This window comes from Excalfactoria chinensis, chromosome 5 (assembly GCF_039878825.1).
Source record: "Excalfactoria chinensis isolate bCotChi1 chromosome 5, bCotChi1.hap2, whole genome shotgun sequence".
NCBI lineage: Eukaryota > Metazoa > Chordata > Aves > Galliformes > Phasianidae > Excalfactoria > Excalfactoria chinensis.
Window position 1 is genome coordinate 49,025,442 of NC_092829.1, and position 23,394 is coordinate 49,048,835.

The window sequence follows — 23,394 nt, forward strand, 5'->3', positions numbered from 1 at the left end:
TAAGCAGGTGACTGTATCACAAGTATGAACTAGAGTGCAAATACAGCATTCCATATATCCACCCAAAATTCCAAGCTCCATCTGCTGATGTGGGTGGTCAAAGTTGTAGAATAAGAGGTCAATAGACCATTTCTCACCTCTAAGCTACCAGAAACAGCTCTGGTGAGGAAGAGGCAAGCTTATCAGACCCACAGAATAAACCCATTTTGTTTCGCTCTCAAGGGATGAGGGCTCAGTGTGTACTGGGACATTGAATGCAAGCAGGCATCTTCCTGCACTAAAATACATGCCTGAAAACAGGGACACTTGGCAAAAAGAAGCAGAAAGACTATATCAGATTGATTTCATCCAACAAAAGGATACCCATGTTTATACACCTGGAAAGGAAAGCATATTGAGTTAACTTTTTATAATGCTTCCCTAAATACAGGGAGGAGAAAAGTAGAGGAAGAACTAGTCTTATTTTTTTTTTCCTTTTTTTTCTTTTTTTAAAATTTTTTCTTTTATAACCCACTTTTAATGTTTGCTTACTACAAATTCCAGATTTAACAAAATATAGACACTGAAAAAATGAAATGGTTTATTTACTGTCCCCCCCAAACAAACAACCAAAAAACAAAACAAAGAAAAAAAAAACAACAAAAAAACCCAAAAAACAGCACAATACCTCAGATGGCTATTGGTTTTATAATACCCTGCTCCCTATCACAAAGTAACTCACATGTAGATTTGATAACCCATCTTGACTGACAAGATGGAATATCAAGTCTACAAACTCCAGTTTCAATAAAGGCATGTACAGCTACCAAAATTTCACTAGACCCACTTGAAACTATTGACAGATACTAATAAATTTTTAATTATTACTGCAGCCATCCTTATTTAACCTCATGTTAATACTGTTTGATTGTACAAAAGAAGCCGCACTAAAGATGTGCATAAAGCATATTTCAATAATTCTTCCTATTGCATAGATTCAAGGTTACAACAGTGTCCCATAAATCTTCAGGTTCCTTTCATCAGCTGGCACACTGAATTGTTTTAAGTTTCTCACAAGAAAAGGACGTTTCAGAGAGGCACAACATCAAAAGTTGTTTTTCCTCCCTTCTAGAATCACTGAATACAAATTTGGACACTTTCTAGTTCAGCTGTGTACATGAATGACTTCAAGACCCGCACATCCCAGTGTGTCACATAATGAGGATGTGTGCAATCAGTGACTCGCTGATTGGAACAGGGTCAGATAGCAATTAGGCCTGTTTGTCTAAGAGAGGAGATGCTTCCCAAAGCTTATAACTAAAGGGAAGTCTTTGACTTTCATCACAACCTGGCAGATGTGTTAATACAGGAAATAACTATTAGAATATCAGTTATTTTACCTACGGTCTTTCTTATCTATAGAACCAAACAACTTACCCAATATAAAATCATGATCATGCATAGAAGAGCTTCTCTATCTGCACATATGAGTCTCAGAAGGAATCATTTTAAGAAAAAGTAAATGGGACTGCTGAGTCCAGAATAACATAAGGAAAAGTAGTACATTCTTGCATGATATCGAAGTGTGGGCTGTTCGTTAATATCACTGTGAGATGACAAGTAGTCAGCAACCCAATATTAGCATTTGAAGCCAATAATTTTCATCTGCATTAAAAAGGAGCTAAGGTATTTAACTACTGTCAGTCTGATATTTATTACATTGCCACTCTCACAATGACAGCTAAAAATCTTTTCAGCATTTGTAAAGTTGTTGGTAATGGCAACAGGCTATCTCAAATCAAAGTTCATTGAACAGTCAGCAGTTTCTCCACAGAACAAAGGGCAAAGCCCTCTTGCAGTATGGTGATGCAGATGGAGGAGACAAAGCAGACACCATCCATGTACCCTTTGTATCCTGGGACTGAAGAACAAAAAAACAAATGTCTCCAATGACTTAAGAGTCTTCCCCTGCTTTCTTTACTCCCTTTCCTTTTAGAGAAACACCTGCTCTGAAATCCCTCCAAATTTTTTCTCGGATTCTGACTAAACATGAAGCAGACTTCCCCCTCTGCAATTGTTTTTCCTTCCCAACTCCTTCCTTTCTAGGTTAGTAATACTAAAAGTCACTCAAATAAGAATCTTGGGCAGCTTAGTATGAAGTATTGTTTTGCACTATCATAAACACAGACAAGAGCATTTGCAAGCGCTGAGGTTTCAAATACAATACTGATCTCAATTCATCTAACCAAAATAAAAGAACGTTTTATAGCATTATCAGTTTATATGGTGTTCCTTATATATTTTCCCTGTTTTAATATGCTTTCCAATGATCAAATGACAACTCAACATATGAAGAGACAAAGAATGAGTAATCTTGTTGTCATTGTCTTGAGCCAAGGAATATTACTTTCAAAACACAGGTAGCATTGTGCAAATGGTACCAGATGCTTTGTGCTGATGCAGTATCATATAGCATTCCTAACTCCAAAAATCACTGAAAGCCATTTTCATTGAAGGATTCCCCATGCACTGGCCACAACTGACACACTCAGACAGTTTCTAGGATGGTGAATCACATGAAGCACACAATGTGCACACTCATCTGCCCAGCATAAGAAAGGAGCTAGCTTCACAGCACTTTTCTTACAGATGAATCTAACCAGGCAGTGCCTTTTGTGGGGCAGCTTAAAAAGAGAAATGAGTCTTGCAGGCACAATTGCTGGTAAGAACCCACCTGTACTCAACTTCATAAAGTTCTTGGTTGCAGCAGAAACAGAGAAATTAAAACAGTTGAGTGGAAACTAAACAAACAAACAAATAAAAAAACCTCTAGCCAAACAACAGTCATTTTTTAAAGATCCTTTTTCAAATGTATCTGGAGAGATGATCATTCATGAGTATCTTCAGCTGGATACTCACAGGTAGCAAGGCAGTGAAAGCATTAGATGCAGAGCTGCAGAATTTTGTGTAAAAGCTATAATTTCGCAAGCTAAGAATCTCAGAATACGACCCACAGCAGAGCTAGTTTGACTTTATTTTGAAACAGCTTCGGAATTCTCAGTTAAGTGATTTGTATTACTAAGTAAAATATCTCAGGAAGTGTTTTTGCTTGCTGACGGATGTTAGATGCCTTGTTTATGCGCAATCTGCAGCTTCCAGCTCTCATGGAAGCACCATGAGGCACCCTGCTCCCCAGGGTTGGCAGGAACTGATAGCAAGGATCCCAAGGGGGAATGCAAAATTTCATTGATTCTGGAGAAACTGCAGAGTATTTCTGTCAGAGGGGAAAAAAAAACCAACACCCTGAAGCTGATTTTAAAGCCTTGTGTCTGTATTGCACAAGTAGAACTTGGGTTTCAAACAAATAGTTAGAACCCCAGCAACAGGCAGCAACGTTTTCAGCCCAACTATCCTAGGGCTCAGAATATCGATGTGCATAAGTCAAGCCTGAAACAAGGCCTCAAAGTCAGGAGATTCTTAGATACAAAAATCTGTTTGTTTGTTTTGTTGATGTTAAACATGTTAGTCACATCAGTTTCAGCCTTTACAGTTGTTGTGAGATAAATGAAGTTACTTGCCCAGTTTGGAAGTTATAAAAATCCAGAGCACCACTAATCTGTGATGTCTTAAGAGCAAAACACCTCATACCAACAAGGGTTTGACTCTCCCAGGCTCCCCTCTTCCTCAGCCACTTCTAGGGATGACACTCCCCACAGCACACAGCTCCTTAATCAGAACATGCTGTGCTACCAGAATTACACAACTGCACATCAGCTGATGGGCTCTGACCCAGAAAGAAAAAAGTGACTGATAAGATGGATTATATCCATCCTGAGTTGAATATCAAGACAGCTACAGTGCACTTGTAGCAATTCCACTGAAAACATTACCCAATTTTTATTTTTAAAGGATTTCCACAATAAGCAAACACTTCTGATGCACAGTTCATCAATAAGACTACCGACATACCAATCTTCTGAACTTCTTTACACTGCTTTGTTAAAAAAAACCACAGCTGACAAGGATAATCATCAGGTTATTACTTGTTAACTTTTGCATATTATTCAGCTCAGTTTTAAAATCTCTACTAGAACCTCCTATGCAAAAGCATTGACCTTAGAATATGTTATTTCATGTTTTAACTATAAAATCTTTATTTTAATATCTTACTTTCCCAGCTGTATGAGAAGGTTTTACACGCATTGGCATATTCATGAGATATAAATAATAAAAAAAACAAACTTGAAAGCAGAACTGTGTAGGTAGATAAATCTACTTTACTTGCTAGTTCTTCCAGTTAACTGTCTAACAACTGTACAATATCTTGAAGCAAAATAGGTCCTTTGAGAGAAAGCGCTGAGCAAGGTCTGCAGTTAAAAACACCCTCCATCTTTTAAATATAAGCTCTGTCACAGGATATTAATGTAACAGTCCCAACCTCTGATAACGTAACACTACTGGCTATTAAAAGGAGGAGCTGGGAGTAGCTAAGGAAATTCTTATAAAATTAAGCAATCTGCTTGTACTTTAGCAGATTCTGCATGTGGGTGATTTTAAAACAAACTTGCTTCTCATTCCTCCCAGTTGACTTATGGATTCTCTCGGGTCCACCACAGCTAATTTTCCAAAACATTATTTTCATTTACCTCTCATCAACTTCTTAACAGCCTCACAGGCTCTTAACTTTCCTTTGAGCATTTCTACTGTACAAAGACTTGAGCCAAAAAGAAGCAGGGAAGAAATTAGTATGAATATTTATATTCCAAATATTCTGATTCTTCATCCTTGTTTGGGCTGGGATAGAGCTGGTTTTCTGTTCAGTAGCTGATGATATGAATTCATATGAGAACAATGTTGTTAACATACTTAAGTTTTAATTGTTGTTGAGCCGTCCTTACACTAGGTCAAGGACTTTTCAGCTTCACACATTGCCCTTCCAGCAAGGGTGTGCACGAGCTGGGAATGGATATGATCAGGACAGCTGACCCAAAAGAGCCAAAGGGCTGTTCCATGCCATATGGCATCATGCTAATCTATAAAAATGGGAGAGTTGGACAGGAGTTTGCCACTGCTCGAGGACTAGCCAGGCATCAGTTGGCAGGTGTTGAGCAATTACATTGTGCATCACTCATTTCGTATATTCTTTCATCGCTATTACTGCTATTATCCTCCCTTTTTTTTGTCCTATTAAACTGTCTTCATCTCAACCCATAAGTTTTATTTTTTTTCTGATTCTCTCCCCCACCCCACTGCCATGGAGCAAACAGCTGCTGAATACTGCTTAGCTGACCACCAGGTTAAAGCACAAGACAACAACCATTATTAGGCAGGACATTCTCACATTTCCCCCCCCCCCCCCCATTTCTTTTAGATGTGTGGGTAGCTTTTATGTTTGTTTTTAATAACAACTTTACAGTAAATACATATTGTCTTATAAGCCATTAGTACTGTACCTTCATGATCAATGCTATGCAGCAATATTGCAAAATAATATTTTGCAATATTTTGTGAGTCATTTAAATATTAATCATTTTAGTGAGCTGTAGCATGGATGTGCTATTTATATAAACATGAACTGCAGTAACACAGCTTTGGTCTTAGTTTAATGGCTATGCCTCCTTTGCTAACTTCAGTATTTTCTTAGAAGCTAGCAAGAAATTAAGCAAAAGCTTGGAAGAATACCATTATTTCAAAACTCTCCTTGACATCCTTATTTTGCCTTATTAAATTTTGATAATTTTATGTCTTATTTCAGTTCCACTCCAGTTTCTTTTGGGTTTCTTTTTAAGTCACCTGTCAAAACCCTTTGGGAACTTCCAAGTCCCAGCAGCTACCCTTCCAGAAGTATTTGTTCACAATCTAATAAGACAAATTTTATTGAGTGATCTGGAAGGCTTTAGATGCTGTCTATTGATCTAGAGCACAGATTTTCTTTAGCAAGACTGTTGGTAAACATTTTTGCCATGTTTGATTCTTTCTTCTTAGAGCTTGCACAATAATGCATGCTCTTAAGTAGGCCTGTCATCTTGAACATCTCTGTATTTTAGATAACAACATTAAGCTAAACTAAGCTTGCACTGAGTAAGCCATCAGAGTTCCACCAAGACAGTTTTACATGATGCAGTCAACATTTTAGGCTATTTGCCTTTTCTTCAACTAATACATTGTGACAGTATATTACTACAATAAAAACAGTCATCTACATCTATTTTTAAACAATCAAGGTTAAAAAACACATGATCCTTCTGTCACACTTCTTTAAAAACAGCAATAGACAACTGTATTACTAATTTGTTCTAATGAGATAAATCTGGTTTCAAAGCACAGTGACTTCAGTGAATTGGGTAAATAGAAGTGTAGACCACAGGAAAGATTTCCAATGGGGCTGTGATTTCTTCCAAATGACCTGTTTCAGTCACGAGGCCTAATATAATCCAGCTCAGATGACTTAAGTCCCAAAGGTGTTCAGTTTGCCATATCATGGTGCACACTTAGCATGATCCTGGCCATTTTCCTAAGACCAAATTAATCTGAGATCCTCCAAGTAAGGACAATAAGCAGCTGAAAAATACTCTCAATTCCAATTTCATATTATCCAAGGAAGAACAGCATCTAGTTCTATTTTTGTTTTGGGTTAAAGCCCTAGGGGTAAAACCCTCAACTTCTTGTATGCTGAGCTTTCCGGCCTCATGACCATTACAATGGCTTATTTGTAGCCTTACTGCAACATGTCAATACCCTTTCTGTACTGGGGAGCCCTAGAATGGATGCAGTAATCTATGTCTTACAAAAAATTAACAGAGGAGAAGAATGAGCACCAGCTTCACTCTTAATATTATAGTGAAAGATATGTTTGCACAAAGACCTGTATTTAAGAATTCTAAGTTTTAGTGCGTAACACAGACTAATTGCTGTTAAATCTTCAGGAAATTAATATTTGAAATATAACTACAGATTATTAATTGCAAATAAAAATTACAGATACATATAGCAGAAAATTAATGAAGTCCAAACTGAAGATTGATCATTATTTATCCCTCAGACATTACCCTCACTAACAGATTCGGTCCCCAAAATTTTACAATTAGGATGAACAGAACACATCCAGGAAATTTAAGATGACAGTGCCTCACAAACAAGGGAAAGAGCATTTCCAAAGCACTCAATCTCTCTATCCACTTGTTAACAGATGCCATTAGAAATCCCAAGAGAACCAGAATCAACAGCTGGAACAAAACACTCTGCTTTATTTTCTCATCTCCCCTGTTAAAATCCCTGCCTGTGTTTGTGTCGGTAGCATCTTTCATGTTTCTACCATCATCACTGATTCAAAGTGGTTTGAAACATGACTATAGTTTTTACAGAAGTTATTCCAACTAAGAGGGAATTCTTATATACCTCAGAGGATGGTTTTTATCACCTTAAGACAGAAGGAGCTTATAATGCTGTTTTATAAATGGCAATAGACTGGAGATGCATGCACCATCATTACTTCCAGTGCTGAAAGCAGTCTATATGAAAGCCAAAGAAAGGTTTACGGAAGATAAGGATTACAAGTTGTTCCTAGACAACTGGCATAGCATTGCTCACATGGAAGCACATTTTGACAGCTTCTGATGAACCGGAACCCCAAAGACAGGCACTGAAGATCCCTGTGCTAATCAGCCTGAAACAGAGATTAAGGAAATCTTTCCTGCAAGTACAGCATCAGAAGAGAAAATAGTTTCAGAACTGCTGGAGTAATGGAAGAAGCTGACACCAAAGAATAGGAAAAGCATAGCATAGCAGGATCTTTTTTCCTAATAAGACTCCATTTCATGATATTTCTAAACAAGTTGTATTTAGAAACAATATAGGTATTTATACCCAAAGTGATGACAAGGAAACCAAAAGGCAGCATACGTTATAAGAACTGTTATGAAAGAACACTGAAATGGGTACAGAAACATGAATTATTAACATTACCACATACTGAAGAGAGAGGGTGGGGGAATCATGAACTAACAGCCAACAAGATGGAAACGCTGTGCAAATCACAAGCAATAGTCTTGAAACAGAAGGAATCAAGCAAAGGTCTGCAATTGTTAAGAATTACACTTGGTCCTACCAAGAAGAAGCAATACCTGAATTTACTTTCTTATAATCTGGATAGTTTAAATTTTTAATAAGTACTGTCTGGAGTTATTTACAAGCAGGTCATTGAGCATTTCCTTGCCAAAATTATTCAGCAAATATTATGTAAATAATTTAGAAAACCATTTGGCTCAGAGCTACCAAGTTTTGTACAAGGATATCTTTTTATGCAAATTATCTCATAAACACATCAAAATGTTTCCAAAGACGACATATCTATGGACAAACTGTTCTAACTCTACCAGCTGTGGCAGATGGCAGGATGTAGAATGTCTGGAGCCTGCTGGATAGATGGCTTCATCTAGAAAGGACAGCCTTGAAATGCATGGCAAAGAGGATGCTCATCCCTCAATAACCATTACTTTTACTTTTTCACCGTCATTCTTCTCTAACCATTGCTTCTTCCACATTTAAAACCAGAAGATTCAAGTCTCAAATTTGCTGCTGAAAAAAAGGACACCAAAATACACCCTGACAGCTCAGCTGAGACTGGATGTAAGAACACACGAATTAATCAGTACAGAAGTACATCTATCCACACCAGCTGTTACCCAACAAAAAAATCACAAACACCTGTGGAAAATATAAGTACAATAAACACTGTACGTCTTCTTGCATGCCCTACCAGCTCCTAGAAACCAACTGTTTACTAACTCCTTGTACTTCACATGAACAGACCCTCTGGCTCTGGTTTCTTTCTCCACATAAAACTATTCTGTGCTCCTGATCACCTCTATAACTACTCTCATGGACTGCTAGAACTTCAAAGTATTTAGCACAAACATACCAGATGCTTGTAGTGGCTCAATACCACATAACCTTTTCTTTCATGCAATTCCTAATAACACGTTCACATTTAGGACCCTCGTTGTGCACTAAACAAATAATTCAAGTGACCTAGCCAGACTCAATGTGAAGTGTAACCACTATATTAAAGAGCACAAGCATTATATTGTTAAATTTTCCTCTCTCTCAAACACAAAAACACCACCAATAGTTCATCAACATCTACGAATTCATTTATGTTTCTAAGTCATAGTTCCCATCACATGGCCATTCCTCTGGTTTGATTTCAACTACCTGTAGAGATGTCATGGTTTTGCAGGTCCAAGAGAGAGAGTCCAGCACTGAAGTGAGATTATATAGAGTCCGTGTCATATGACTGACCGTGATGTTCTCTGGGACATTCAGTCTTCTTTTGTGAGCAGCACATTCGTCAAAATTATCCATGCTTTATCATGATGTTATGATGTGGAATACTGATGCAAAATTACAAAATTGCAAAACCATGACAAGAGATTTTATCATTTTACTTTGATAAAAATATTGAAAAGTATGCTGCATAAGATTGCTGTTAATTGCAAGTTGCTTCTGGAGTCTTCACTGTTCCTACCACCTTTTTTTCCCTAGAAGGCATTCTGTGTGTGACATTTTAATTTTAGAAAACTAAGATGATTGCAAAATAACTCTCAGAAGCGGTAGCAGGGGTTTCAGTTACGCAGAGCTTCCTTGTTAGATGTATTTTTTTCATCCTCGAAGAGAAAAAAAAAAGAACCAAATACACACACTTCTTGAACAACTGCTGATCAATTTTCTACAATATTTGTGTGTATTTAGTCTGTAAGTTCATTCAGAAGTCAAGACTCAAACTTACTAACCATTCAGAAATAACGAATCAAGGAAACTTATCACACTGCTTTTAATATATTCTCAACCATAGCTCCAAACAATTCTGCAATCAATGGTTTGTTCAAAATGTGTGTTCTCATTACTATGCATTCAAAAAGCACGAGTTCCTGAAGTTTTTACTGCTTCCAGATACTAAAAAAAGGCCACAGCTTTCTAGTGCCAAGTACTGACCCCAGGAAAAACACAACAAACAGAAAAATGGTTACAAACACAAGTCATGTGCCACATTAACACTGCAGATCTATAAAGCTCAGTTTTAACAGAGCATTGCACAGAAGACATATGGTGCTGGAGGTGTTAATCTAGACAAAACAGATACCAAGAAAAATTCAGTTTCCAAACCAACTTGTCCCCAGCTTCCTCTAGCTTGCTGAGGCACAGATTTGACTGGGATTTCCCCCTTTCCCCATGTGAATGGGACAAGATTGCTTTCTTGTTCCAGCTCTGCTCTGGGTGCAGTTGATACCTGTTGAGCTATGCTTTTATACACCTAATTCCCACAGGTCAACAAAAATCTATCACTATCCCAGACAGACTTAAACACAAAGTTAGGAAACAGATTATTTGTGGTAATTACTCATCAGCTGAAAGCCTCTCATTAAAATACTAGTAGTATCTTTGGTATCCTTATTGGACACAAGGCAATAAAAACATGCAGAGATCACTTGTTCATCCTCAGTGTTTGATGTTGACATGTTAAGAAGAATGATGTATTGACTGTTGCCACTCAGGATCTGCTTGACTGAGCGCATGCGGACAGCAGGGACTGCATGACTACATTCAGGTTTGTTGAAGACATTACAAGGAATGGAAGAAAACATGGCTGAGCACAAGGATAGGACCAGCAGCACTTGGGAAGTTACCCCTTTTCTTTCAGAGCAGTCTTAACACAGGAGCTCCAGTGGAAAAGAAGGAAAGAAGTAGTTTTGTCCTGGAGGAACATCTTTCCCTCAGAATTCTTGAAGCATTTCTTACATCAAAGTCAATAGGCTCCTTCAAGCTCTTAACCAATTCCTTTACACTTCTACATAAAGTTTATAGGTATGGCCCAAAAGATCTCCCTCTTTTTACAGTTTTATTGTCAATACAAATTCTTGTTCACATTCAAACTAGATATGTTCTTAAAATACATAGCAGCATCCAACAGAGCATTGCACTACTCTGAAGTAACTGATGAAATAACTTCAATAAACCTGACACAGAGACTAACTGCTAAGAACGCTAGCTGTTCTTCTCACTCTGTGGTTCAATATGCTGCAGCACTGATTGCAAAGGATGAAAGCGACCGCAAGGCAGAGAAACTGAAAATTCACTTACCTAAAAGCTAAGCGCTTATCTCTCTTATAACTTGTGTACCACACAGATGCCAGGAAAATAGGTAAAAAGTTTTTGCAAGGACTTGCTGCATTTTGTAATCAGCAGCTATCAGATGCTTAAATATTGTTTTCCACATGTCTGAGAGCAGCCACTTCTGTTTGGCTCAGAATTTGCTTTTAAAAAAAAGAGAGAACAACAACAAAAGAAAAGCCCTGGTTTCCTTGTGTATCAACACTTCAATCTGATGACTCTCAGAGCTCTTACTACCAATTTGCAGCATATTGCATCTGTGTGCATAGGAAGGTTTCATTTTGATACCCAGCACATCTTACTGTTACAAATGTCTTTTTACTCACCAAATTATGTGAAATTATGCAAGACAAAGAACTTTTCCCAGACTTTTGCAATAGTTCTAATATTTACTTTCTGTGTCTGTGCTTATGAGATATTAAATAGTATATATACAGTAGAAATACCAGATGGAAACACACTAGTTGGTTCCTGATATCTCTTGTATATGTCTGCTGTCACTCCTTCAAACAAAAATACTTGTGCGAGTAGAATGCTTCTTACATTGCAACTTCACCTAGCACTTGTTACAGCCCAAATATCAGTTTTAGCAAACAAACAGCCTCAAAATCACAGAAAAACATACCATCTTTGTTCTCCTTTTTAAACCAGAATGTAAGATCAATACAGAACTTCCTAAGAAAATGCAAAACTTCAACATCCTTCTTTAGCCTTAATGCCGTACTGACTACACTTGACAAATTATCTCTGCTTCAGATTCTGGAAGAACAGGACAGCTTACTGGAATAAGTAACAGCTGGTAACTTTTCTTCTGTTACTACAGAGCCACAGCAAATAAAGTGCAAGAATTATGAAATTAATTGAAATGCTTTGAAAAAGCATTCTGGTTGTGCTCTTTCCCAGTGGCTTGGAATTTAACAGACAGTTCAAAACTCAATGATGCAAACTAAAACACAGGTGATGGATGAAATGATGCAAACATCATTTTCAGACAACATTAAGTTCACATATATTGCATAGGATCAGATTAAAAACGCTTATATATTCAAGAGCCCTTTAATGCACTAGCAGTTTATCAAAATCCCCAGGTCTTAAGCATTAAAAAACCCATCCTTGAAATAAAGACTTTTCAGTCTGGCCTTTCCTACATGTGTTTATATATTGCACAGAAAACACGAAGGTTCAAATAAGAATTTACCTTTTCATTAACTTCAACTGTTTTCAACTCAAGTATTTTGGAAAGCGAGCTCACTTGCAGCCTCCTGGAGAATTTTGCTTTGAGGTGCTATTTGCAAAAGTTCTGAAAACTTCAGTGTTCTGGTAAACCAACATCAGAAGCACTGAAACAACCAAGAAGTTGTCACACTGAGGGCACCACTTTGCTTCTAACGCAGTTTCATAGAACCTTGACTCTTGTAAATAATTCACCGTATTTCCCAGTAAATAGCTGAAGAAAAACAATCACTGTAAAACTCTTAGGAAAAATAAACTCATTAGAACAAATATCTTGCCAGTTTCTTTTCCTTGCTTCCTTTGGAAGAGATAAAAACATATCAAACCAAGCTGTATTTCGTTATCAAGCTAACTATGCATGCTGAAATAAAGCACAACCATTAAGATACTTCTAGCTGTAGAGGTACTCCACAAAGAAAAGATCTAACATGAGTAATAAAAGGCTAACTTCAAATAATTACAGCTACCTTAAGAACAAGGAGCATAATGGCAGGAGAGCTACATTGCACAAGATCAATCTTCAAATGAAATTCAAATGATCATTTCAACGTACTTCTATTTGGTAACATTTTTTAACTCCATCATTAATCCTGCTTTCTTCCTGCTGTTTAAATGATCTTTCCAGTGCTGTAGACAAACTAAAAGCATGCAGAGTTCTTAGCAGCACATCTATAAGTTAGGGTTTCATCTGGAATCGAAGGACGCATCAAATCATCTACAGCTGGAAAGGCTTTGTTTTGCCAACTACACTACCTCTATCAGACTCTTATCTCTGGCAATTACAACTAAAAGGACCAAACAACTGACAGTAGTCATCAGCAAAAACTGAGTCTTTACTAAACCACTTTGACACTAGTTATCCTAGGGAGGGGTTCATTAAATCAGTCCCGAAAAACTCAAATGCTTTAGCGGTAACTGGGGAAGGGTTCACAAATGATTTCTTTGGAAGCAGGATTAAATTACATGGAATTATACAACTGATTCAGAAAAGGCAGCAACAAGCCAATGCTATGCACTTCTTAAAGAAAGATTTCTATTGTTTCCACTTCCTACAACTGCCTTCTCCAGTTTCCATAGAGAAAAATCTAATTGACACAGGCATGTAAATGCCTTTTTGACAGCTTGTAAACTGACTTAAAATAAACAGCCAAACAACCAAAAAGCCACTTGCAAAAAGAGAAAAACCTTCCAAGCTTTTGATGTTCCTTGTGGACATACCTGAAAAAACAGACTCTACTACAAGCTCTGGAAATGCTGCATAGAAGATTACAATCTGTGGCAGCTGCAGCTTTATCTGGAGCACTGTGCACTAATCACATGTTACTTACACTTATTGCATCGTTTTTATAAGCTTCCACAGCATTTCTATTTGGCTGCCTTTGGATTTGTTGCCTTTGCTAACAACTCCATAACATCTCCTCAGAGATGAGCACCTCAATACCCTTTTACAAGTAACAATGTTTTCCTAAGAGCTCGGACATATAAATAAAACCCTCTCTGATACACATCTGTTCTAATAATGTTCAGAATTATTGCAGCTAGCAATACAAATCCGAAGTGCTTAATTATTACTCTTCTTGGGAGAAAAATCAGAAAATCAGGATGGTTTTTCATGTCTGCAAGTAAGATGGATGGATTTGCCCAGAGAGTCACTCAATCAAATTTGAAGGCTGGTTTAGAAGACAAGCAAAAACCCACAGAGATTTGTCACCATCATCATTCACCAAGACACACGGATCCTAAAAACTGCATTAGCTACAAGGACACAAAAGTAAGCCTTTCTAATGTTATGGAATAGGCTAACATCTAAAGACAGTCTACCTATCAATTTCCATGAGTTCAGCCATATTAAGCTGGGCTTTGTATTGCCACGTTAATCAATTGAGACCAGATCAATTATCTGGAAATGAAAGAATTCTGAGTTAAATCACTCTGTTTGTTATTTCAGTTTTTGCACACATGATACACTACCAACATTTGTCATTAATTCACTGAAGGTCTCAACTGAGGCACAGTGACGCATTTGAGATTTGCTTTACACCACAGGAGCCATATCAACATTCCATTCAACAGAACATAAGTCTCTGAAATGGTAATATCCTTTGCAATTCTGACTTAGTGCAAGTCAACTGCATTACAATATAGTATTATATTTACCACTTATAATACGAACATTAAGCTGCATTAGCCCTTGAACAGAGATTAACTGCTTTCCCCATTAAACAGTTTTTTCCTTCAGTCAATGTTACAAGGCTGTGATTTAGCCAGAAAAAACTTTAAGTGAATGGGAAATACGTTATGGACATTGAGGAATATTTTAGATACCTTCTGCAGCCATTCAAAATGCAGGACCATTTTACTTTCTGTCATACTAAAACTATTAAATTACTTTAAAACACTCATTATCCCCAGTCTCCCTTTCATCCTTAAGAGTTGAGCTTTTTTCTTGTTTGTTACTTAAGAAATAATGTTAAATGCTGACATCAGTACTGCAGCCTTATCATTAGATTCCTCTATTTGCAGCAGCCTTGTTTTAATATTTTAAGTTTCCTAGACACATTTTTATAATGGCATGTAAACACAGTTTAAAAAAGAGAACTTAGTAAACAAGTATATTAAAACATCTTGTCCCTCTATAAAATTTCCTGGTATTACGGGGCTAGACAACCACAAGTAAGGAAATTTTTTAGACAGGCTTATCTCTTTCTGCATGTAATGCTACACAATTTATTATTCCTTGATAAATTACCAGTCAGGAAAAACAGACAAACAAAAAAGCTAGTAGAACATTTTCATGTAAGCGATAAAGACCCCCACTTTGCACAATTTAATTGTCACGCACTTTCCTGACACTGTCAAAGTTACTAATGTTTAACCACAGAAAATGCTAATGGGAACTGCTACCCATTTTTCCATGGATAACTCAATTTGAATACCTAGAAATCCCCGAGCAAGCCTTGCATCAACGCTAAGTAGCTTACTTCATATTTTCACTTCAGATTGCAACAAGCTTGCCTTCAGGAGTGACAGGCTATGACTTTCTGCTGCTAACTAAGCAAACTGTCACAGGTGGCACACAGGGAAGAATCAAGGACAGACCAAAAGACATGAATTATTTTATTCTTTTCCTGCATTATAGGAACAATTCTGTTATCTGAAAGTAGGTGTATATCTCCACTGCACGCTTATGAATGTATTACACTGGAAAACATTCCAATTATGCTAAAAAAAAAAAAAAACAACAGCCAAGTCATAGGGTCAACAACCATGACACAGAACTCAAGGGTTCTCACTGAATGTGGCCATCCTTCCTTGTGTTAAACACTGCAAGGCACAAGAAACTGTCTAGAAAACAAAAACGCTAATAGATTAAGAAAACTCTCCAGACTGCCTCTGTCTAAGTTGCAGCAAATTACCATGCTACTATTAGTAAAAAACACCTGTCACATTATATCTATCTTTCAAGAGAACATTGCACTTCCTTTACACCTGCTAAAGTGCTTCTGACCTACAGTTATCAGACTCTTAGCACATTCTCATGCTCATTCTCCTCACATTTCAGCTTTAGTACCTCCATGGGAATAAAAACTATGTGACATATATTATAAATGAGCTCTTTACCATTAGCAGTTTAAGTTTTATAGAAAGAACATATTCTACAAGACTTTTATTTAAAATATTTGCATAGAAATAAGCTTGCACTGAAAAGGCTGTGGAATAGGGAGAGAAACCTCCATAAACCACCAGGAGTATGAGTCAAAAGGGAACACCTCCTAAAGCTTTGATTTCTAATTAGAATGCAAGAAGCGTGAGGAAAGAAACATATCAGAACTGGTCAATTAAGAATACTCTTACTGCTCTTCTACTGCAAGACCCCTTGCTTTAGCATAGGACAGAAAACCATCACAAATTGGTTAATACTTCACTGCCTAAGTAGTTATCCTTTGGGAAACAAATAATTATTTTTAACAAAATACAGACAACAGATACAACTGGAATAATTTTATCGTCTGGTTTCCAAGGAGACAAGTGACCCGCATTCCCTTCCACTAACACGTGTAAGTAAAGCCATAATAAAATAAAAGCTAATTGCTACAGAGATTATCATCTCCTCAAAGATGAAGTCAGACTGAAAAAATAAGAACTCTGGTAGCTCATTTACCAATACAGCTTCATTACTGTTTTTCAGAATATTCTTTTTAATAGACAATTCACTGTAATTAGGTATTGTCAGTCCTTATTTTAAAGGAAGAAAAACACAGGCAACAAAGCCTGCTGCACCACGCATACTACAATCAACAAACAACCAGTAGAATAATCTAGTTCTAGCATGTATGGGGCAAAAACTTCCTATTATACGAAATCTATCCCATTACACTCAATCAGCAGTTCTTTGAAGCAAGCACTTCTGCTGTATCAGCACTTCTCTATTTCAGGCTTCCAAAATCTCAGGAGGATCGTGCTTTCTTCCTCAGCCAAGCTCAAGAAACATACCAGAAACATACATGATCATATTTTCAGTGTTCCCCTAATCTACAAGAAGCAGACTTTATCCAAGCACACAGTAGAAGAGATAATCCATCTTCCCCTACTTCCCTATCAAGTATCACTCACACATTTACACCAGCCTAGATTAAAAAGGATGCTACTTTTGCCATAGAAAGCTGTTTCAAGTTTAACCTATGATAGTTTACCATCTCCTCCAAAGAAACACCAAACACATACATTATATTCAAAAGTCCTTTACCCTGGCTTTCCTGCAGTCTTTCCCTCGTATATCCTCTCAGGTGTAAAAAAAAAAAAAAAACAACAAACAAACAAAAAACAAACAAAAAAACCTTCAGCAATATGGAGAGAGTAAGAGTGAGCTGCTGGACTCCAATGTGCTACTTTGAGCAATGAGCACAGAAACAGCACACCTGGGATGCATTAGGACTAATTTCAGACTTGTCTAACCTATCCCAGCAGCTGGCAGTGATAAAGGAAACCAAGAGATCACCAAAACCTGTTCGTGGTAGACGAACAAGTTATATGCAGTATTCTCCCAGTTTACTTTAGAATCCTGTACTACTAATCTTATCTTTAAACCCTGTGCTGTAAAACAGGAACTCTAGCTCTAAAAGACTCACAACTGTTGGCACAGAGTTCCTGCATCTGAAACATGTATTTGGCACAGGCCAAGCAACAACTAACACAACTAAAATTAAGAGAAAGAATAAATAGCAGTTTTCTGTTGATTTAAAAGGGGGGGGGGGGGGGGGGGGGGGGAAGACATGATCTTACAGATATTTTACTGAAAAAGATACCTGGTTACTCTGTCCCCCTTGATCCCAGAGGTGACAAAACAAGCACAAGAGAAAGTAGCAGGAAATGAAAAATACTGAAGTAGCATGGAGAATACTTGTAGTTCCTCCGCCTCCAATATCAAATGTGCTTGGACCTCTGATGAATTTAACAGCCAAACAGTCACTCAGACTCTTCTACTTGCTGTTATTTGGATTATACATCTTTCACTATGCATAAAGTGTTTTCTGGATAGCCAGCAAAAATGTGATTTCTTTCCAGTTCTCCATGCTTGTGCCATTTTGTATACACACACATATTCCTGTATCCTGTTCTATCTCTATTGTTTTGACCACTTAAGCATGCCTTATGCTCTTATTTTGATAGTAACTGTCTCCTTTCAAACCTGTTTGCATAAAGGACAATCCCTATTCAAAGCAATATTAATTTCAAATAAAACATGCTGCAGTAGACACTTTCACATTTTCCTATTACCAAGGCTCTCTGGGGTATTTATATAGCTCATTCATACAGCATTTTCTTGATACCGTGAGCTCTCTCATTCTACAGATAGAAAAGAAAATGAAAGAAATCTGCCATTGAGCATTCGCAGCCTTGTGCTCACTGTTATCACTTCCTGCAAGCACAGCCTCACCTAATTACAAGATCACTAACATCCACAGCTGTGTGGTACAGCCTGACACAGGTGTGTTGCTTCATTACAGAAGCAAGATGAGGAATGCAGGGGTTTTTGCACTGATATCTCTGTGATGAGGCATTCTTTGGAATTCCTGTGTTGATAAGCATTTGATGCTACAGAAGGTTACTAAATAGGCAGCTAGATAGAAAGAGATGTGGCATGTACTGACAGACACATTCTGGGGTGCAGGTATTACAGTACAGTCAGCAGGAAGTCCAAGGCAAAATGGTATTTTATTAAGGTAAAGCACAAAACATGGAGCAAGGCTAAGCAAGGTTGTCAATCCTTTTAACTCCACAGAAAATAAAAGATACTGCTGCTTACAGCTTAAAGACAGGTCGGACTACTGTGAAACTGAGCACAGAATTCTCACTAAAAACACTCCTTTTACAAAAAGATTTTTTCCTAGCAGCAAACAACAAAATATCCACGTTCAAAACTCCTCAAACTAAAAACACAGTAATAAACTCAAAACACAAGCAGACCATAAAGCTGCTAATTTAAAAAGCAACAGGAAAAAAATTAACTAGGAGTACTGCCATTAGTTTTTCCTCAAGTGTAATCAAAGATCTTCAGTTCTATACACTTCACAACTTAACAATAAGCAGGCAAGATACATTTGATGCTGCATGTTAGTTTCAATCCACAGCAAGTATTTTTTTTTCCTGTAGTTTGTTCAATTATGGAATTAGATATGCTGTTCCTGGGATAATAAAGGATCCCTGAAGCAGAAAGTCTTCCAGGGATACACGGCTGCTTAACATTGCTGAACATCATTATTTTCACCAGTTTGATGACCCTTGAAGACAGCAGAATGCTGGCAAGCAAGACCTTTGCAGTCAGGACATCCTATTTGTGGTAGTGTAGGAAACTTAGCTATTTTCATTCATTTTTTATGCTTCTCATCATTTCCCTTATCGAAATATTAGAAGTTGACAATAACCGTATGTATGCAGTAAGCCTACTGCATGGACGTTTGATACAGAGCACTTTCTAAGATCTCTTCATAAAACTAATTTAACGGTAAGTTATGTAAGTGAACTGGAGTCTAATTCAGTTTGAATTTTCAATATCTAAAATCCCAATTTCCCATTACTGAGGCTGTATTAACAAACTGCATTTATAGATGAATTCTGGTCTGGGGTTTCCACTCCCAAACTACTCTGAGAACATTTACCTTCCAGCTAAATTCAACTAACTACCACTAGGGTATTCTAAGTAGCTCACAGCAAGCCCTTTGCAAAATCAACAGTCAGTTTTTGCAAGATAAAATGTATTTCACTTCTTTCAACAAAAGAGTTAAATTTAAATCACACATTTTAACATTCAAGTGGTTGAAGAAACATACTTAAACAGCTGCCTACAATATTGCTTCTTCAGAAGTATTTTTAAACACATCAGTGAAATTGGGCTTAGATTGAATCCAGTGTATAGGAAAAATAATGACGCATATACACCATTTTTATAATAAGCTCACACATGTCCAATAAGAATAATCAAGGAAGGTGTCTGAGTTCAGGAAAACATGATAAACAGCTAAAATCAGTACTCAACACACAAACTGCCTCAACTGCGGACAGGAGCAGCTGGACTGAATAGTAATAAGGTTATAGATCACAGAATCATGACATTGGAAAAGACCTACAAGATCATCCAGTTCAACCATCCTCCCATTACTGTTGCTGCCACAAACCACTAAACCATATATTGTAGCACCTCATCCAGATGCCTCTTGAATGCTGCCAGGGACAGTGACTCCACCACCTCCCTGGGCAGCCATTCCAATGCCTGACCACTCTCTGAGAGAAAAAATTTTTCTTGTGTCTAATCTAAACCTTCTCTGTTACAATTTGTGGCCATTTCCTTGGGCCCCATTCATTGCCTGGGGGGAAAAGGCCAAACCCCTCCTCATCACAACCTCCCTTCAGGAAGTTGTAGATAGGATGGGCTGTAAACCTAGAATTATCACTCAACTAGTTATTTTCAACAAAAAAATACTTACTATCTAAAGAATCACATTAGTACCACTGATGAGATTTAATATTTGGAATAGTGTTCAGGCATTATGAGCAGGTAACAGGAAAGCAAAGGCTGACGTACTAGTATATATTGTTGATAATTGTTGCTGGCAATGACAAATGGAGGGGGGAAGCCATATTTGTCTAGAATCTTAGTGTTTAATCCAGGCTTGCAGTTGCAGTGGGATATCTCAACTTGGACATTAGGAAATACTTTTTCTCTGAGTGATCAGGCACTGGAAGAGGCTGCCCACAGAGGTGGTAGAGTCACTCCCCTCATTCCATGCTATGGAACATCTGCTGCTAGTAGTGCATTAGTAGGAATTAGTCCTTCAGCACATCCTCCCTTGATAAGAGCAACTAAACAACAACAAAAAGCAACCTCCCCCTTGCTTTCAACAAGTATGAGGTAACTTTAAAGTAGGACTGCATGTTTTATAGTTTATTATGCATACCATTATCTCAGCTGTTCCCAGAGTGAAACTATTTTATCCCAAATACCCCAGTCTCTTGAGATCATTTCTTTCTGAGCCTAAGTACCTTTCTCACTTCTGCAAATACGACCTCTTTTAAAACATCTGAAGGACTCTTTCTCCTATCCTCCACTTGGTAAGCTTGGTTAAGCTTTTTTTTTGGACAGTCCTGTGGGATATTAGAGATGAATTCCACAAAATAAATTCCAGTGTAAAGGAAAGGTTGTGCTGACTTGAGACAGAGAAGCACATTTTTAGGAATAAGAACTGCATTGCTTAACCTTGCTATCAATTACTCTTTCAGAGAAGTACAGAGCATCATTTGGCTGGGAAAGGAGAAGTCTGTGTACACTATTCAGAGAAAGTGGTGGGCTGTATTGGCATTTTTATGCTTACAGAATAATTAGAAGCAAACTATTTTATGACTGTGCATAGGATAGCATAAAATGCATGAGTAAGTCTGGGAAGCTTATAAAATGGAATCAATGAAAAATAAAATGCTACATCTAAATTCAGCTCTGTAAAAGCCCATTTCCCTAGGCCTGGGCTAAGGTACAACAAAGGATACAAAGAATGCTAGAAACAATTTAAAAAAAAAAAAAAAGAGAAACAAGATGTTGAAAGTAATTTGTGTGCAAGCATGCAATTTTATTTCTTTGTTTCCCCATGACATAAGTATTTCCATATTTAAGTTTTTCATTTCAAAACATGAAGCTGCCAACTGCAGTTTTTAGCAGGTTGCCTTAGACCAACGTGGTGTGACTGAGGTTGAAGTTGACTTGGAGAACTAAGAAGGACAACAAGCATGTTGTATACTGAATCGATTCCTCAGTGTTTGATGAAGTAAAATAAAGCGTACTGAATGAAGCCTGCTTGTCATGCTTTACTTCTTCCTAAGACAAAGTAGCATAGGTGTTATTCTGCGCAATTATGAAATTACAAAGACTTAGTCCAGCTAGCATTTCAGAATATTTAATGCCTTTATATCAGCAGAGGGGTTTACAGGCAAAGAATGCAGGCAGCAGAGTGAATGCTGTAATCTTTTTCTTTAAAAGTGCAATTGGCACTGAAATAGTCCATTTTACTCAGGAGGATGCAATTACATTTCAGCTTTCATGTAAAGCTGGCATCATAAAATTGAAAGGCCTATGTATAAACAGAAACATAGCAGCAAGAAAAAACAAAGGCTATAGCTGTCTATGGATCATTTCTTCTTCTCCACATGGTTTGAGGGAAAAATAGCTGGATGCACAGAGTGAAATCAATCCACAGTAAGCTCATACCAGTTCCACTGACCTAATGGCAATAAGAGGTCTAGAACTTAAGAGCTCAGACTCCTGTGGAAAGCAGATAATCAACACCTCCTATTTTTAAGGGAAGATTTTATGAGCTGCACAGATTTACAGAAAAAAACAAAAAAAAAAGAAAAATGGGAAGCTTCTTCAGACTCAAGAGAAAAAGAAGAATCCTATTGGTCAAAGACCCTTTCACAAGCTTCAACACAAACAGCCAGGAATCTTTTAGCTCAGGAAGTTTTTGTAAGTAAACTCCAATTTGTTTGCTTTGTTATGTTAATAAGAACAGCAGACTTCCATGGCTGAGAGGGTTGGGGTGGAATGAGATGCCCACAAATAGAGACAAGACAGACAAACATCTTCCTTCCTCCCTCTCAGTTTTGTTTAGCAAAATTAGCTGCTGGGAAGCTCATGTAGAAAGTGTTTGACTCATATCTCAGATACCTACTCAGAAAACCTTTGGCTAAATGAAGAAGCTTACTTTATCAGTAGAACTGAAACCAACCAACTAAGCAAACAGAACCAAAAACAAGAACAAGGTTTGAAGGTTGAAAACAAAATATGTTTTGAAGAATCTTACCTTCTGCCCACCCTGTGGTACTGAGAATATGGTATTCCTCCAAATTTTGAGAAACTGGAACAACATTTCCCATCAAACGCTAGTTGTACTATGATTAACCGAAGTTCAGTTATAAACCATAAATTGCCAGAGACTGTCAGCTTCAGAAGTTACACTCTGATTACACTAGGCAACAGTCAGCTAAATAATATTCACTAAGCAACATTAGTTCCTAACATGAGAAGCAGAAAATAAAGTCATAAGGTTTTATTTCATATTCAAGCAAATATAGCTTATGTTCTGAGACATAACTGAACGCAAGTCCTGATCTGTTAATTATTAAGGTATTGTGCAGTTACATAACTACACAGTCAATAGGTAAACAGGTCTCATACAAAAGATTATCATGATAGAAAGATAATCTACAATAAATGAAAAATGCTCACCAATATTGAAGGTTCACAGTAAACTCTGCAAAAGAGCAATCACCAGAGAAAGAAAACATGCCTCAGTGGTAGTCAGTCCTTAAATGAGATCTGGGAGAGGTGGAGCCAAGCTCCACACCTTCCGGTAGCACAGCTCAATTACCTTCACTTGTGCTCCATCAGTTGAATCATTGCTTGCCCCAGGTGGTTAATTAGAGGTTCAGGCTGTGATCAACAGTTTCCCTTACAGGTATTTACTG

The 23,394-nt window shown here is 37.4% G+C and overlaps 1 protein-coding gene across 2 annotated transcripts in view; it reads right to left on the bottom strand.

The window, feature by feature from the left end:
• Positions 1-23,189, bottom strand: part of LOC140252644 (DEP domain-containing protein 7-like) — an 81,954-nt gene extending 58,765 nt beyond the window's left edge. For both annotated transcript variants that reach the window (XM_072337571.1, XM_072337570.1), the window contains exons 1-2: positions 23,156-23,189; positions 22,731-22,818 (exon numbers count right to left, since the gene is read on the bottom strand). In XM_072337571.1, the coding sequence (XP_072193672.1) occupies positions 22,731-22,803 (73 nt within the window). In that variant the 5' untranslated portion in view covers positions 22,804-22,818; positions 23,156-23,189. The remainder of the gene's footprint in view (positions 1-22,730; positions 22,819-23,155) is intronic.
• Between the last annotated feature and the right edge of the window lie 205 nt (positions 23,190-23,394).